Source organism: Dunckerocampus dactyliophorus, chromosome 1 (assembly GCF_027744805.1).
Source record: "Dunckerocampus dactyliophorus isolate RoL2022-P2 chromosome 1, RoL_Ddac_1.1, whole genome shotgun sequence".
NCBI classification, from domain to species: Eukaryota; Metazoa; Chordata; class Actinopteri; order Syngnathiformes; family Syngnathidae; genus Dunckerocampus; species Dunckerocampus dactyliophorus.
Window position 1 is genome coordinate 18,236,930 of NC_072819.1, and position 16,933 is coordinate 18,253,862.

Below are 16,933 nucleotides of genomic sequence, written 5' to 3' on the forward strand. Positions count from 1 at the left end.
ATAGAAACTCATGGTTTGGCCTCCTTTTTTCCCTGACCTCAACCCAATTGAGAACCTATGCAGCATCGCAAAGCAAAAAATCTATGAGTGTGGGAGGCAGATCACAACAAAACAGCAGCTGTGGGAGGCTATTCTGACATCTTACGAAGAAATTCAAGCAGAAGCGCTCCAAAAACTCACAAGTTCACAAGAATAAGAAGGGATCTTATATTAACATGTAACTTGGCCTGTTAAAATGTTAGTGATTGGAATAGCTTTTGCTTTCAGTAAATATAGCCTCCTTATGCCGTAAATTACACAAATGACCATTTTTGGTTCTTTACAACCAGTCAAATGCTTTCATACTCTTTTCCGCATAATAATGTGGTACAGTGCATTTTAAGAAGACCATTAAAAAAATACCGTTATCATTGGGAGGTTTGTTCAATAACATTGAAATTGTACTCTAAAGGTGGATGACTTGAAAATTATAATGACTGTAATTTATATTGACTATTTAGTAAAATCGGAGAAAAATATAATTTGTATAATAATTTGGAACACAGTGTACATGTGCTTTGTAGACTTGTAAAAGGCATTCGACCGTGTCCCTCGCGGTGTCCTCTGGGGGTGCTCCGGGAGTATGGGATTGGTGGTGCGCTACTGGGTGCCATTCGGTCCTTGTACAACCAGAGCAGGAGCCTGGTTCGCATTGCCAGCAGTAAGTCAAGCCTGTTTCTGGTGAACATTGGCCCCCACCAAAGCTGCCCTTTGTCACAGATTCTGTTCATAATTTTCATGGACAGAATTTTTAGGCACAGCCAAGGGGTCAACGGAGTCCAGTTTGGGGGACTTAGCATCTCATCTCATTGAGTTTCCTCCGTAGGGTGGCTGGACTCACCCTAAGAGTCATCAGTCATCCGGGATGGGGCTCAGAATAGAGCCGCTGCTCCTTAACATATAGGAGCCAGTTGAGGTGGCTCAGGCGTCTAGTCCGAATGCCTCCCAGACGCCTCCCTGGTGAGGTGTTTTGGGCATGCCCAGGTGGGAGAAGGCCCGGGGCAGACCAAGGACACGCTGGAGGGATTATGTCCCACAGCTGGCCTGGGAATGCCTTGGTGTCTTCCCGGTGGAACCGGAGGAGGTGGCTGGGGACAGGAAAGTTCCAACTGAGACTGCTGCCCCCGGGACCTGGACTCGGATAAGTGGAGGAAGATGGATGGCTAGATGGACAGCTGTTGGTTATGTTCTGACTATTCATTGGTAATGTTTTGTCTGCTGTTATCCACCTATCCCGTTGCTGTGTGATGTTTTAGCTCTTTTGACACCATGAGTAGGATTCATATGTGAAGTGGTGACCTCTCGCAATTTCAATGGGGTTGACAAGTTCATTGTGAGCTGTGTTGTTCCTCCGCTTGCAAAATAGTTACCTCTTCCTCACCGATTTGGCAGCTCCACAATAGGCAACTTCACACAGGTACACTATACTTGAGTACCACCTAGTGGTTCAAATGAAAACATGGTCTAAAAAAGTCCATACTATCGATTATAGATGATAATTTATAGCACAATTATCGACCACCAAATTTTGTTATCGTGACAGGCCTATGTACAGTGGTGTGAAAAGTGTTCGTCCCCGTCCTGATTTCTTATTTTTGTGCATGTTTGTTACATTTAAATGTTTTAGATCAGCAAACAAATTGAAATAGTTGTCAATGACAACACAACTGAACACAAAATACAATTTTTAAACGAAACTTTTTATTGTTACAGGACAAAAAAAAATTCAGACCTACATGGCCCTGTGTGAAAAAGTGATTGCCCCCTAAACCTAAAACCTAAACTGGTTGGGCACCCTTAGCAGCAACAATTGCAATCAAGTGTTACCTTGCAATGAGTCTCGGACAGTGCTGTGGAGGAATTTTGGCCCAGTCATCTTGGCAGAATTGTTGTTATTCGGCCACATTGTAGAGTTTTCGAGATGACCGCCTTTTAAGGTAAAGCCTTATTCGTGGTTCCATTTATCACAGCAAGTCTTCCAGGTTCTGAAGCAGCAAAACAGCCCCAGACCTTCACACTACCACCACCATATTTTACTGTTGGTGTGATGTTCTTTTTCTGAAATGCGGCATTACTTTTACGCCAGCTGTAACGGGACACACACCTTTCAAAAAGTTTTGTTTGGCTCATCAGACCACAGAGTATTTTCTTGAAGATCTTGGGGATCATCAAGATGTTTTCTGGCAAAATTGACAAGCCTTAATGTTGTTTTTGTTCTCAGTGGTTTTCTTCTTGGAACTCTGCCATGAAGGCCGTTTTTGCCCAGTGTCTTTATTATGGTGGCGTTATGAACACTGACCTTAACTGAGGCAAGTCAGGCCTGCAGTTCTTTGGATGTTGTTGTGGGGTCTTTTGTGACCTCTTGGATAAGTTGTCGCTGCGCTCTTGGGGTGATTTCGGTTGGCCGGCTACTCCTGGAAAGGTTCACCACTGTTCTATGTTTTCGCCATTTGTGGATAATGGCTCTCACTGTTTTTTGCTGAAGTTCCAAAGCTTTAGAAATGGCTCTATAACCTTTTCCAGAAAATCACCTTTTCACACAGGGCCATGTAGGTTTGGATTTTTTTTCACCCTTAATAATAAAAAGTTTCATTTAAATCTGCATGTTGTGTTCAGTTGTGTTGTCATTGACTAATATTTAAATTTGTTTGATAATTTGAAACATTTAAGTGTGACAAAAATGCAAAAAAAAAACAGGAAAGGGGAACTTTTCCACACGACTGTATGCTAGATGTCCCCCAAACCATTTTGACTACAGCCCATGGGGAGCACAGTCAAATTAGCACTTCCCATGGGATATTCCTCACATATCTGTGCTTTGAACCCAGACTTTGGTTTCAAACCACCATTTGTGATGTCATGCAAATCCTGTGAACATTTAGCGTTGGATGTATGTCAATTTTTACACCACTTGCAAAAAAAAGGGTGAAAAAAGTATGTACTATTTATGTAAGCATATGTTTCACTTGTACTGTCAACCTCATTTCACCCATGAGTTTGTCTCGACTCTTCGACCTTATAACTTAAGCCATCTTTTTAATGGTTTGTCTGTGACACAGTAGATGTACACCCAAGAATTTGTCATTGAACAAAAACGACATGTAGCACAAAATATTTCTAGCATTTATATAGCATTTATAGCCAAAGCAATCAAATTTAATACAAAAATCCCTCACTTAAACACAGAGAGAAATGCGGTTTGGAGCTGATAAGAGCATCTTAATAATCAGTCATGTTACTGTGGGAAAAGCTCTTTGTAGTTGTATGTATTTTTGCGTCTTTCACTATTTTTTCAATTTCTGCTCTTTTATTTGTTGTTGTATTTTTAATTTTTCTTTTTGTCTCCCTAAGCTCTTCTGTCCAACAAGTCTGAGGCCTCTGTGTTCTGCCCGCCTCTGCCGTCACTGGCAGAGATTAAAAATAATGGGAAACGTTTTTTTAATTAAGCAACTAATCTTACTGTTTTTGTCAGATTTTTCACTCACACAAAGAATACATACACTTTGCAGCAACCACCACTTTTATAGCCTGACAAGCTGCCATTTGCAGTTGGAACGTCATTCTAACTAAAACGCCAATGCCTCTTTTTCTTTTATTTCTGTTTATTTTTGCTCCTTTATTTTTGCTCTACCTGAAGTCATCTAAAGTGAATGTTGCATGTGAATATTGCTACTGTTCATTTAATTCAAATTTAAGCTTGCCTAAAGAGACACAAGGTGAGGGGTGCGTGCAAAACTTGGGTTGTCAATCATGTCTTTAAAACATAAATTCTGATTCATTTAGAATGACGTGCACTGATCAGAAGACAACATCAAATCATAGCTGATGCCTGAAAAGTGCTTCTATTTGTCTACAGATTTAAAAAATATTTGGGTCCAATTTCTTATCTTGTCTTTGTCCTGGATGTTAATAAAGAAGCATATTTCTTTGACAGTGGCATCAAAGTAGGAATGTCCATATGTCAAGTATGTGTCCAACAGCTTGACTTGTCTTATATTAGATTTTTGCTATTTGAATCTAAACAATTCTCCATTTGGAAAAATGTAACCATCACTACTGTAACAAGACATCAGAGCCACATTTGACGCTAGACACAGGAATGACACCTCAGTGCAATTTTAATGTCTGTCATGGCCAATTAATTATGATGTAATTCTTTGTATTTAAAAAAAACAAACAAATAAAAACTTTGTACAGGTGGTTTTCAGGTGCTTCCCTTGCTCGTCCAATCAACTGTCACAATGCAGTCTTGATGCATTCACAGACTTGTGATGAGTAGGATATTTCAAACTTTTTTTGAAAATGCACATTTCCTCCACTTTGGCGTAAAAAAAAAAAATCACCAAGCTCGGCAAAGTGCTGCATGTGGCTCGGTAGCTGCAGGTTGCCAGCCCCTGTCCTAGGTGGTGTTGGTTCAGAACAGACAAAACTTTAGCGTCTGCCTGAACGAACCAATTTTTATCTTCAGGCGCCATTATTAATGAGCCCCTGCAGCTGTTGGGAGGCTTTGGCTTCACTGATGAAGGCCATTTATTTCAAATTAAAGGATGGCCTCTTATCTTTTGGCAGCTTCAACCCTTGTAAGAGATAAAGATGGCCCTTTGGTGCCTTCCTTTCTGTTGTAAATGTGATGTGAAAATTGAAGAAAATAGAACTCAAATAGAAGACTAAAGAAAAAAAACTGTCTTTGCTAGCGAAATCTGGTCATCTATAAAAATGTGAAAAAAACGCTCTGAGGTTTCTTTTGTTTTCTCTCATCTTTTATCTTACTTCCGTCTGTTTGTCACTTCATTTTCCTCTTTAAGCGATATCACAAGCGATCAGATAAACTCAGCTGTTGCATCCACAGTTGTGTTGCTGATGATAACATACGTATGTCTGGACGTGCTGTAATTAAAATGCTTAATTCAAGCCTCCCCTGGATATGAAAGCCTTTTAATTTGTTTTCCAATTAAATTTGGAGTTAAGTCGTTTTTGTGTGCACATACCACGACTGGTCTTTCATGTTATTGTGTACAGTATGCACGTGTTGCTATAATATCCGTGGGTGTCCATAACTTGCTGGTCTCTGCTTCAATCAGTCAGCTTCCATTAGAGGCATACACTGGGCAGCAAGCCTGTCATAGTTAACAATCACACAGATAGACAGGCCGAAACCAATTATAATACAACCCAAATAGGTAATTAAGTGTGGCTAATTTAATCACTCAAAGTACACTTTTCTGCTATATTTGATCAAAATAATCCTTTCTTCTCAATTAAATGTGATTTAGTGCTAATTGCGTGATTTGCATTTAAGCACATACTGTACCATCCACGCTGTCAGTGGCTATATTGGGTTGCGGTGGGCGTCAACGGTCGGTATTTTTCTCTTCATCTTCGTTGACCTCAATTTATACAACCCCTGGCTCACTCGCTCATGTTTTTCTTTTTCTTTTTCTCAGTGCAGTAATGCTCGTTGAGTAACAGTTTTACACTCTTAACTAGCTGTATAATTTAGCTATAATGAAGTAAATCTACTCATCCTTTGAAAATGAAGTGGTACTGACAGGTGGGTTGATCGGGTAGATATTTACAATGAAAAAAAAAACAAGATAAAATATGTAACAAACCTTGCCATTTTAAATATTCATTACTCTTACCAATTACTGTCTGTAATGTATGACTATGACTTAACATGCAAAGTAATTAGACTTATTTAATGTTTTCTTAAGTTACAGTGGAACCTCGGGCAGCGTTCGCCCCGTGTTTTTTGGTTAACATCGAAAATGTATGCCAAAATTTAGTCTCGGTTTGCTCACATTTTTGTAGCTTATAATATGGCGGGTGTCTCGTTGTGTTATTAATACACTGTGTAAGTCCAACTGTGTTCTTAATGTTTTTTTTTTATCACAAAGCGTCCTTGTTAGCGCCCTTAACTTACTAACAAAATGGTAAATGGAACCAGAAGTCAGCTATGCCGCCCGTCTATGATGTCATGAGTGGTTGACGTTCATTAATGTTAACACAGAACACGTTTTCATTGTGTTACATTTACAGTTGTACATACATAAAACCATTCTAAATGCATATAAATGACGAATGTAAGGGATAAATGAACATTGAAGGTTACTTTTACCCTCATTGAAGATGTGACTGTTCCCTAAGACACGATGTGGCAGCGAGATCAACACCTTCCTTTTTCCACACCACCTTCCTGTTTTGTCATGTTATTTATTGAATTAAATAGTTTTTCTCAACTTCTTTATCAAAATACTAGCACTTGCAACTTTCTTTGCCTCCACTTTAGGTTACTGAGGTGAGAAACAATATTGAATTTAAGAAATAACTCGTGGCACAACAGGAAGGTGGTGTTGAAGAGGAGGTTGCTGATCTCGCTGCCACATCGCGTCTTTGAGAACAGTCACATCAACAATCACATCTTCGGTGAGGGTAAAAGTAACGTTAAATATTAATTTAGCCCTCTCATTCAGTATTTATATGTACTTATATTAGGGCTGTGAAAATATAAAAAAAATTAATGAAATTAATCACAGTTTTCACTTAATTAATCATGATTAATCACCATTTGCAACTATGTGTGTAATATGCCCATTTTTACTGTATTTTATGAACAAAAAGATAAATGATCAAAAAGATAAATGACAGGACACAATTATATACTGTATTTTCCGGACTATAAGTCGCACCAGCCAAAATGCACAATGAAGAGGGAAAAAAAATATATAGAAGTCACACTGGACAATAAGTTGTATTTTTTTAGGTAAATTTCTTTTATAAAATCAGAGACTAAGAACAGATATTTAATCTTGAAAGGCAAGTTATAGTAATAACAATAAAATGGAGAACAACAGGCTAAATAGGCGTCTGTTAATGTAACGTGAATAGGTGGTATGTTAACGTAACATATAGTTATTCATAGTTAGTCATCTATATTCATCACCCAGGCACCTACCTGGGCGTGGAGACGTAACTACAGTGTTGACAAGCCTCTCCCGGCAGCATTGCTGTTAGAGTATCCTCCGCTTTTCGCCAGTCCCTCACAAGTTTTTCATTAATTCCAAACTTTCTTTCTGCTGCTCTATTACCGTTTTCAGCTGCATATTTCACCGCTTGCAGCTTGTAATCTGTAGGATATGATTTTCTTTTTGGCGGTATTTGTGGCTGTCATGCACAAGCCAAAGTAAGGGGGACGCTGTAGCCACTGTCTGTTAAGGCCAGTGCGAAAAAAACCCCCATATATAACTCCTGAGTAAAAGTCGCAGGATCAGCCAATCCATGAAAAAAAAGTGACTTATAGTCTGGAAAATACTGTATGACATTTGTATGTATTAAATGCTCCAAATGAACAGAAAATTTAACTCAAGCTAAAAGACAGCACGCATGTCTAAAAATCTATTTGCCAACACTAGTCTCTTTAAAAGTAGCACAACATTTGAATCACACTTTAACCGTGTTATTATGAGCCATGAAGAGTTGTGTTCAAAGACACCAAGTCATTCAAAGGGATAGTTTGGATTTTTTGACATGAAGTTGTATGACATCCCCATCAGCAGTGTAGTCCAATAACAGTGACTTACCCCTCCACTTGGTCTCCTAAATCCAGTTCTGGTCAGATTTCTGTGATGAAGAACGTAGTTCCACTTAGTTGCTGGGGACAGTTAAGTAAAGAGTTTGGCTTCTCAAATCAATATGCGTTCAAAAGATTAATACATTTGCATCACAAAAATGCCTTCTTAAAAAAAATCAGACCTACCTCACAAAACGCTTGGCGTTATATATTTGTCCCCCGCAGTATTCCTGCGCACTGTCGCCTGTGCGTTCATGTGTAGGTGAACCTACTTCCGCGACGGAGCACCGCGGGCCATCTTGTGTACGTATGTGTTCCACAGCGGAAGAAGATGCAAATGTCTTCGTCACATTCACATGCGTTTTGTGAGTTTTGAGTTTTTGAGAAAGAATTTTTGTGATTTTTGAGTGGAGGTGTATTTTCTGGGGTTTCCGAGCATACTGAAATACATCACTCGGCCTGTCACGATAACAAATTTTGTTGGTCGATAATTGTGCTATAAATTATCGGCAATAATCTATTTTATTGATAAAATTTTTTTAGACTTTTTTCATCAATTGTCATGAGAGGTGTACTGCACATTTGAACCACTTGATGGTATTCAAGTATAGTGTACGTCAGGGATGCTCACACTTTTTAAACCTGTGAGCTACTTTTAAAATGACCAAGTCCCAAAGATCTACCTACTACTATAAATATAGAAAGTATATATTTACTATATTTATTTAAAAAAAAAAATGAGTAGGTAGTACATAGGTTATACATGTATCAGTATATCAGGAGTGCACGCACTTTCTCAGCATGCAAGTACAAGTCAAAATGATCTACCTCTTTCTATGAAACATATACATATACAAAATGTAACCAGTAAACTCTGAAATTCTATTGTAAATATTAATGATTAGTATTTCACGTTCACATTTTCAAAGTTTACAGGTAATCAAAATAGTTGCTATCATAATTCACTTCAATATGGAAATAAAGATAATTACACATAACTCCTAAATAGTTGTGTACATAACCTGAGTACTGGTAATATGTCAGTCACATTAGCTATGTAACGTTCATTAGGGCACACCGTTCATGTATTACATCCAGTTAGCATTTGCTATCAAACATTACCGATATACAAGAATTTACAATGATTATGCAAAAGACAATGCAGCCAAAGTCAAGACAACATATTAAAAAGGTTTCAAAAAAAGGTTGATAATTGTAAAGCTATAAAAACGTGTTTTGTGTTAGCATTTTGTGTTGGCTTTCTGGAGCGGATTCATGGGTTTTACGTAATTATGGGAAAAAATGATTTGGTTAGCGTCTGTTTCAGTTAGTCAGACCTTCCAGAACAAATTAATGACACTAACCAAAATTTTTTTGTTTAGTTTTGTTTTTAATTATTGCTTCTGAATGCCCCGCTGCTTTTTTTTTTCCCACAATACAGTCATTGAAAAAATTACTAGACCACCCTTGTTTCTTTAGTTTCTTGTTCATTTTAATGCCTGATACAACTAATGGCACCTTTGTTTGGACAAATATAACAATGACAACAAAAATAGGTCATAAGAGTTCATTTTTTTGGCAGTACAATGCTATAGCTATTTATGTTTTTTCATGTAAAAAGTGATTTTGGCTATTATGAAGAAAACCATGGAAGTTGCTAGATATCGGTTCCTAAATTAAACTCTTATGAGCTATATTGGTTATCATCATTATATTTGTCCTAACAAATGTACCGTTAGTTGTACCAGGCGTTAAAATGGATCAATAAACTGTAGAAACAAGGGTGGTCTAACATTTTTTCTGTGACTATAGGTTGCCAATGATTCCTGACTATTGCTATTATTGTCATTGTCTCTGTGAAGTGATTTGAATTATAAAAACATATTTTTTCTCTTTTTTGCGTATGTTTACAGGTCTCGCAACACCGACCCCGTGTGTTCTGGCCTGCAATCGCAGATATTGGCCTGTTACAAGGAGAATGGACAGCAGACTTTAAGGTGTTCAGAACTGGCCAAAGAATACATGCGGTGCATCAATACTGCAAAGAGGGTAAGTACTATGTTAAATTTAGAAGAGGCGTAATCGCAAAAAAAAAAAATGAAATCCTTGAAATTTTGAATTGATATTAAACATTCTCTGAGTCTCCGATGAAGTTGGAAAGCTTAACTAATTGGTCATGGTTATGGCTTATTTGTTTCATGGTCACCAAGTTAAACCACATCACATGTTCACCCTTGCGCAATTCAACATGTTTGAAAAGCATTAGGAAGAAGCAAAACTAACAAAACAAAATATGAATACATAAATAGGAAACATACATCATTATAATCAAACAATTCCCAACATTTTGTATTTGGTCTTCTTATTTAGTGCACAAGAACAAATGAATTTAAAGTATACTAGATTAAGATTTTTTTATTTTATATTAAATCTGGTGCTAATACAGTAGTCCCCTGAGTATCGCGATTAAGGGTTCTAGACCCGACAGCCATAAATGAATTTCCGCAAAGTAGGATTACTTATTTATAAATCAACTACAGTCAAACTTGTCTATAGCGGCCACTAGAGGGAGTATGCAGAAGTGGCCGCTATAGACAGGTGGCCTCTATAGACAGGTTGACATCCAGTTTGAATGTTGACCAGTAGAGGAAAAAAGAAAAAAAAAAAGGGGGGGGGGGAATAATAATAATAATGTTGACCAGTAGAGGGCACTGCAGACTGTGGATAAAAGTTGTACAGCACTACTAGGCTTGTTATTATCATGGTTCATGGTTTTAATTCATCCTGAACATGCATATGAGTCAAACAGTAGCACATCACATAGTACAATTCACAATTTTGCATGTCCAAAAAGGAATAGGAAGAAGCAAAGCTTATTTAATCCTACCCCTCATCAGTTTCACATCAGTTGCAATACATTTATTCACCTCTTGTTCTTCCAAGTGTACTTTGTAGGTCTACATGACAATGTAGTGCAATCATAGCCAAGGTTTTTACTTACTAAAAGGAAGCTAGAGGCTTAATAATAACTGATAGAATATATCCACCACCCACAGAACAAAGCTGTGCTAGTAATGTCTTACGCTTGTTTTTAATATTTTACTTTTTATACGGCAGAGTGTCATTACAGCTTTAGTTCATCAGGAAGTGACGGGAAGTGACGGTGGGCGTCCCGAGCAGGAGAGCTAGGCTCAGTGCTAGCTGTGAGTTTCGAGAGAGTTGGGAAGTGTGTTTATGTTGGCGTGGATGTAAAGTCCTGCAGTGTTCTCCGCTGTTAATAAAGCCATTAAAGTGCATCGGCGACGTGAGTCTCTCCTTCCCCACAACAAGCGACATTACAGTATTGACCAGTGCACACCAGGAAATAAACGGTGTCATTTCTTACAGGCATTGGCTGGACAGCTATGTAGTGGGGCTTGTTTAACCTTTGCCTTGTGAGCAAGCAGGAAGGAGAGACGATGCTGAGAGATGTGTGTGTGTTCTGAGCTGCTGTCTGGTGGCCGCATTCAATAAATAAAGTTGGCAGAAGTTTCCTTCTTTGCTTCGGAGCTGAATAACACTGACAAGTTAACAGACTAGTAGCGAACGGAAAAGAAGACGGCTTTGTTTGTGTCGACTACAGAAGATGACTTTGATGGATTTGTGGATGAGGATTGATCAAAAATAACGTGAGTACATTCTAAAATACTTCAATTAAGTACAACCGAACTCAGTTTTGCTCCCGCTGCCGCATGCATGCTAGCGTATGTTTTTTTTTTTTTTATTGTAGCGTCGCTGGGAGCACGTCCTGTTCCCAGCCTACTTTACGGTAATGTTTTGGTGCAAATGCTCTTAAAGTTACATGTTTGACCAGGAAATAGCAAGCTCAAAAGAAGACGGCTTTTTTATGTGGAACAACTGACAGTTTGTGTGGATCTTGTGAATGATTGTGACTGAGCTAGGACTCAGTAATTAAAGTCTACACACGACGGCTTCATTGTTTGAAAAACTAAACTTTTATGTGCATGAAGCTTCTACTTGAGTTGGTAATTTGGCCGCTATATGCAGTCAGATATTGACCAAGGGAGACAAAATGGGTGGCCGCTGGCCACTTTGGACAGGTGACTGCTATACACAGGGTCTATAACATGTAAATTTGCTGCGGGGGATTTTTCAGTGTCTGCTATAGGCAGGTGGCCGTTCTATAAAGGTGGCCGCTAAGACAGGTTTGACTGTATTTTGTTCAATAGAACATACAAAGTGTTTGCGACATTCTACATAGTTTTTATTATTAGAGCCCTGTAGACATAGAATAAAACTTCTATAATCACCTTTACACTCATCTTACCCAATATAGTAGATATAATCAGAAAATAAGGCATTTAAAACATAAATAAGACTCGTGGTCGTGTGTGTTTCAATAAATGTCTTCCGGACGTGTGGACAGGAAGTGAATAGGGGATTCAGAGTTGAGTTTTAGCTGGGGTATGGCCACAAGAGTACCTCGTTTTATTAGTATGCTGATGATGATATTATTATTATTGTGCCTTGTTTGAGATAATTCAAACCTGCGATAAAAGCCTGTTGTTCCAGCGATGTGCTCCACAAGTCCAGTGGCCAGTGTAGACTACAGTTCATTAACGTCCATTAATCCCTTAGCTACGCTTGTATTTTAGTTCATTTTGTTGTTTTTATGCTTGAAAATGCTTAATTTAGCCCAAGAATATTTAAAATTTGCTTAATATGCATATTTTTTTACTAATGAGAGGCCGTAGTCACTCACGAAAGAGCGGTCATTTATTAATTATTTTTTGAAAAACTGCAATAGCGTGAGGAGCGATGCAGTGAGGGACATCTGTACAAGTATTTTTATTATTTGAATTATAGAATATATTTTTTAATTGTTCTGGATTTTATTACATACATTTCTATGATTTTGGAATCGTATCATTCTATCTTTTTTACGTAGTTATCTTTAAAAATTTTTTTTTTTTACATAAATTATTTACGGCAGTTGTCAACCTTTTATACGGTATTTAGCATTTGACCAATTTCTTGTGCATGCCTCCACTGGTCAACTGATCTTACATTCTTATATTTAGCTTTATTTTCTTTTGTTAAAAAACCCACACAGCATGAATAAGCCACACATGCCTGTGCTCAAAGTCCTATCTACACTTTGTAAATTTTCCTTTTAGCTTTTCTCTCATTACTCATTTTGAAGCTTGTGTTGTATTATTCAAAAGCAGGCATGTACACGCATCACTGCTCGCACTCACAGAAGTTCATAAAAAGTAGGAGAGAATATGTAAAGAGAATGGATTATTGGAATCTTACTGTTTCAAAGTTTGCACAGTAGTATCAGGCCATACATACAGCAGCCTGGCTTTGCCTTATGTGCTCATGCAGTCACCCTGCACTGAGGCTTCCACCGTACTTTTGACAATGTTGGCTAAAATGTGAAGCTTTACAGCACAGTTATTTTGATGGCTTTCATTTCCCAGTACTGTGTAGGTTTGACCTTTAAATGTTGACTCTTTAAACATATAGTCAACTAGAATAGCATCCTTTAGAGCAGGGGTGATCAACATGTCGATCGCGGTTGGTCTTTTGGACTTTGCCTGTCGATTGTGCGATTAATTAAAAAAAAAAAAAAAATTATTACATCAGTGCCCTCCCCTCCCGGTGCGTGACCATCAGGGACGCATTTTGTCCACTGAACATGCCCTTACACCCTGCCGCTCTCCAGGCAGGCAACGCGCAAGCCCCAGCCAGAAGTCCAGTCCCCAAAACCCGGTCAGAGGTACCAGTGCACACACACCCACTCGCCTTGCCTCTCAAGCAACAAGCATTGAGCGACAAGCGTGCAGAGGTTGAGAGAGAGGGAGAGAGGAAGTGAGAGTTTGCGCACACAACAGTAGTTATTGCACGCTCAAAATCTGCCTTTGCTACCTCAAAATTAAGGCACAAACATAACTCCATAGATGTGCTACTAGTAACTTAAAGTTAATGACTAATTTCCAGCGATACACCGGTGCTTGTAATGTTGGCAAATATGACGAGCATAAATAGAATGGCTTGGTGATTATCAAACATCATCTCAAGCAGTTCAAGCAGTTAATAACTAGGGCTGTCAAAGTTAACGGACGTTTCCTTTAACAGCACTTTTTTTTTTTAATGCGCAATTAACGTGCACGGCTAAAAATTGGGTTACGAGCTGCTATTTAATGGCTGACATAGTCGAGGGACAGTTTGGGGGCTTTTGTCAGTGTGATCATGGTTCGAGACGAGAATGGATGTATTAGCATTAGCATTAGCAGCGCACTAGCTAGTCACGGGAAAGATTTTCAACACAGTGAAACATACGTACTTTATAGGGGGTCTAATTTATCTTACTATGTATTGTGTAAAACGATGACAGGAACAACATAAAATGAAAAGCACAAAATGAATACAGAGCCACCAGCCACCAACCAGTACGAACCAGACGTTTGTTTGTAGTGCACACAAATATACACAATAGTACTCAATAAGGTCATCAAATCTTACCTTTATACCTTTATGGATTACCACATAGTATCAGCATTGGGGACCAAAAAAAGCGTAAAAATATAGTATAGTTGTATATCTGTGCAGCGTGGGGCAAAGTTAGAAGGTGCGTTCATGGACCACCAAACAAAGTGGGACAAAACGCAGCTCGTATTAAACATGCAAAAACTGAGGGATTTCTAACTGTATATTATTTTTGGAATAAAATAATGGCCCATATTTCCAAAATTGGTATTCCTTTTGAAAATTTGATGTAGGTATTGTTGCCTACCTAATTGTTTACCACAAAGAGATTTACATCCCCACTTATTCTAAAAACTTATTTCTATCTGTGATTAAGTGTGATTAATTATGAGTTAATTATGGTCAAAAAATGTGATTAATCACAATTAAATATTTTAATCGATTAACAGCCCTACTAATAACATAGAAATATAAAAAGGAAAATACATCTACTTACCAGAGATGTCACTTCCTCTTCCTCAGTCAGCCACTGTGGGCAGAACATGGCTTGTTGAACTGTTTTGCGCTGATCAACCAATCAGAGGACAGAAAAGTGCTGATGTCATTGTGCACCGGTAGCTGGAGGCAAGTCTTAAGTCTGATTGGCTAAAAAGAAAAAAACAACAAAAAAACAGCCCCATTGCTAATAGTGTATATGTGACATGGACCAGCACTCCAGATTCTGAAGGCCGTGGGCAGATTACATTGATATGGCAACACATAGAAGCTAAAATCTGATTGGACAAAACGTCTAACATATACTACTGGAAGCAGCTCAGCTAAGCGACAGACTACTGAATGAAGATAATCAACCGTTGGGGATAAATTAATACAATTTCATGAAATATGTGCTTGGTTGGCCCTGAATGCACACCACTGACTACATGTATGGTAGCATGTCTTCCATAGCATTTTGACCACAACCCATAGGGGGTGTCACGAATGGATTGTTTATTAGTTGTCTGAGCAATTAAATGTATGGCTCCCTGACAACCACGACGTCGCACATTTTGTAATGGGAGGACTGGCTGATGAGATTTTTGGACTAGCTGATGACATTTGTCGGCTACTATGCTGTCAGACATTTCCCTAACGTTGAGTCTCCTACCTTTTAAAACGAAAAACCCTGTGATCTCCTGAGGGTTTTTGTCTTTTTGGCCAGTTGTGACTACTTGCAATTGCTACATGTTGATCAAATAGTGAGTTAACATGGGATGCTGAGGGAGTGTACAACATCTTTATAGACCGGTACAATTAAAGCTTCACTTTCTTGTATGGGAAACTATGATTGTTTGCTGTGTGCACACCAGAGGACACTGGAAAATAGTTCACTTAAGTGCTGATCAGTCACATGCAGTATATTCACATGCTGTTTGTGTGCACGCTGACTTTCACCAAATGACAGCAGTAGGAAACTTCATCAAAATGTTTTGATTTTCGTTTACATTCAGGAAGCCATGCTGTTACTAAGATCACATCAGCAGGTTGCTGTTCTTGTCGATAACGAGGCAATCAAAACGAAAGAAGTCTTGACACTGTATGAAATGGAGTCACAGGATGGACGGTAATGAGAAATAGATGGGAAAAAAGATACACCTAAAAGAGAAATACATGTGAAGGTGACGTGTCAAAACAAGTATGAAATAATATGAGGAAAATTATGATATAAATATCTTGAAATGAAATAAAGTTAAGACCAAGAAACTAAAGAAACAATTGCACCATGGTAGGTGGAATCACCTTGAAAACATACGTCAGTATTGTCATCCACAAATAATAAAAAGTATATTAACATGAATAGTACTGTTTTACATGAAAAATGTCATATATTCCAATAAGAATAATGAATGTTGGCCATGGATAAAATATCGCTACATTTAGTGTCTTTAGGGGAGCTCAGGTGCACTCTGTGGGGGCCCAGGTCCCACTGCACCAGCGTAGGTTCTGACAATGGGTCCAAGGAATTCATCCCGATACCTAATAGCAGTCAGGGTACCATTATCTAACCTGTAGAGGTCTGTGCGTCCTTCCAGGGATATGCCTCCCCAGACCATCACTGACCCACCACCAAACCGGTCATGCTGAATGATGTTGCAGGCAGCATAACGTTCTCCACGGCATCTCCAGACCCTTTCACGTCTGTCGCATGTGCTCAGGTTGAACTTGCTCTGATCAGTGAAGAGCACAGGGCACCAGTGGTGTAGTTGCCAATTCTGGTGGTCTATGGCAAATGCCAGTCAAGCTCTACGGTGCTGGGCAGTGAGCACAGGGCCCACTACAGGACGTCGGGCCCTCAGGCCACCCTCATGGAGCCTGTTTCTGATTGTTTGGTCAGAAACATTCACACCAGTGGCCTGCTGGAGATCATTTTGTAGGGCTCTGGCAGTGCTCATCCTGTTCCTCCTTGCACAAAGGAGGAGATACCGATCCTGCTGAGGATTGAAGGACCTTCTACGGTCCTGTCCAGCTCTCCTGGAGTGTCTCCTGGAATCTCCTCCATGCGTCCAGGTACCGCAGTGATGCCCTGGTCCAGATCTGGGAGGAGATTCCCCAGGACACCATCCATAGTCTCATTCGGAGCATGCCCCGACGTTGTCAGGCATGCGTACAAGCACATGGGGGCCACACAAACTACTGAGAATCATTTTGAGTTGCTACAATGACATTTTGGCAAAATGGACCAGTGTGCTGCATCATTTTTTCACTTTCATTTTTGGGGTGTCTTTGATTTCCCCCCTCTATAGGGTGATCATTTTCATTTTATCAAATTATGTGGCATCATTTTGTTACTAA

General features: G+C 39.0%; 1 protein-coding gene across 2 annotated transcripts in view; it reads left to right on the forward strand.

The window, feature by feature from the left end:
• LOC129194316 (MICOS complex subunit mic25a-like) overlaps positions 1–16,933 on the forward strand; it is a 75,748-nt gene that overhangs the window by 47,471 nt on the left and 11,344 nt on the right. For both annotated transcript variants that reach the window (XM_054799463.1, XM_054799458.1), the window contains one exon: positions 9,523–9,658. In XM_054799463.1, coding sequence (XP_054655438.1) covers positions 9,523–9,658 — 136 coding nt within the window. The remainder of the gene's footprint in view (positions 1–9,522; positions 9,659–16,933) is intronic.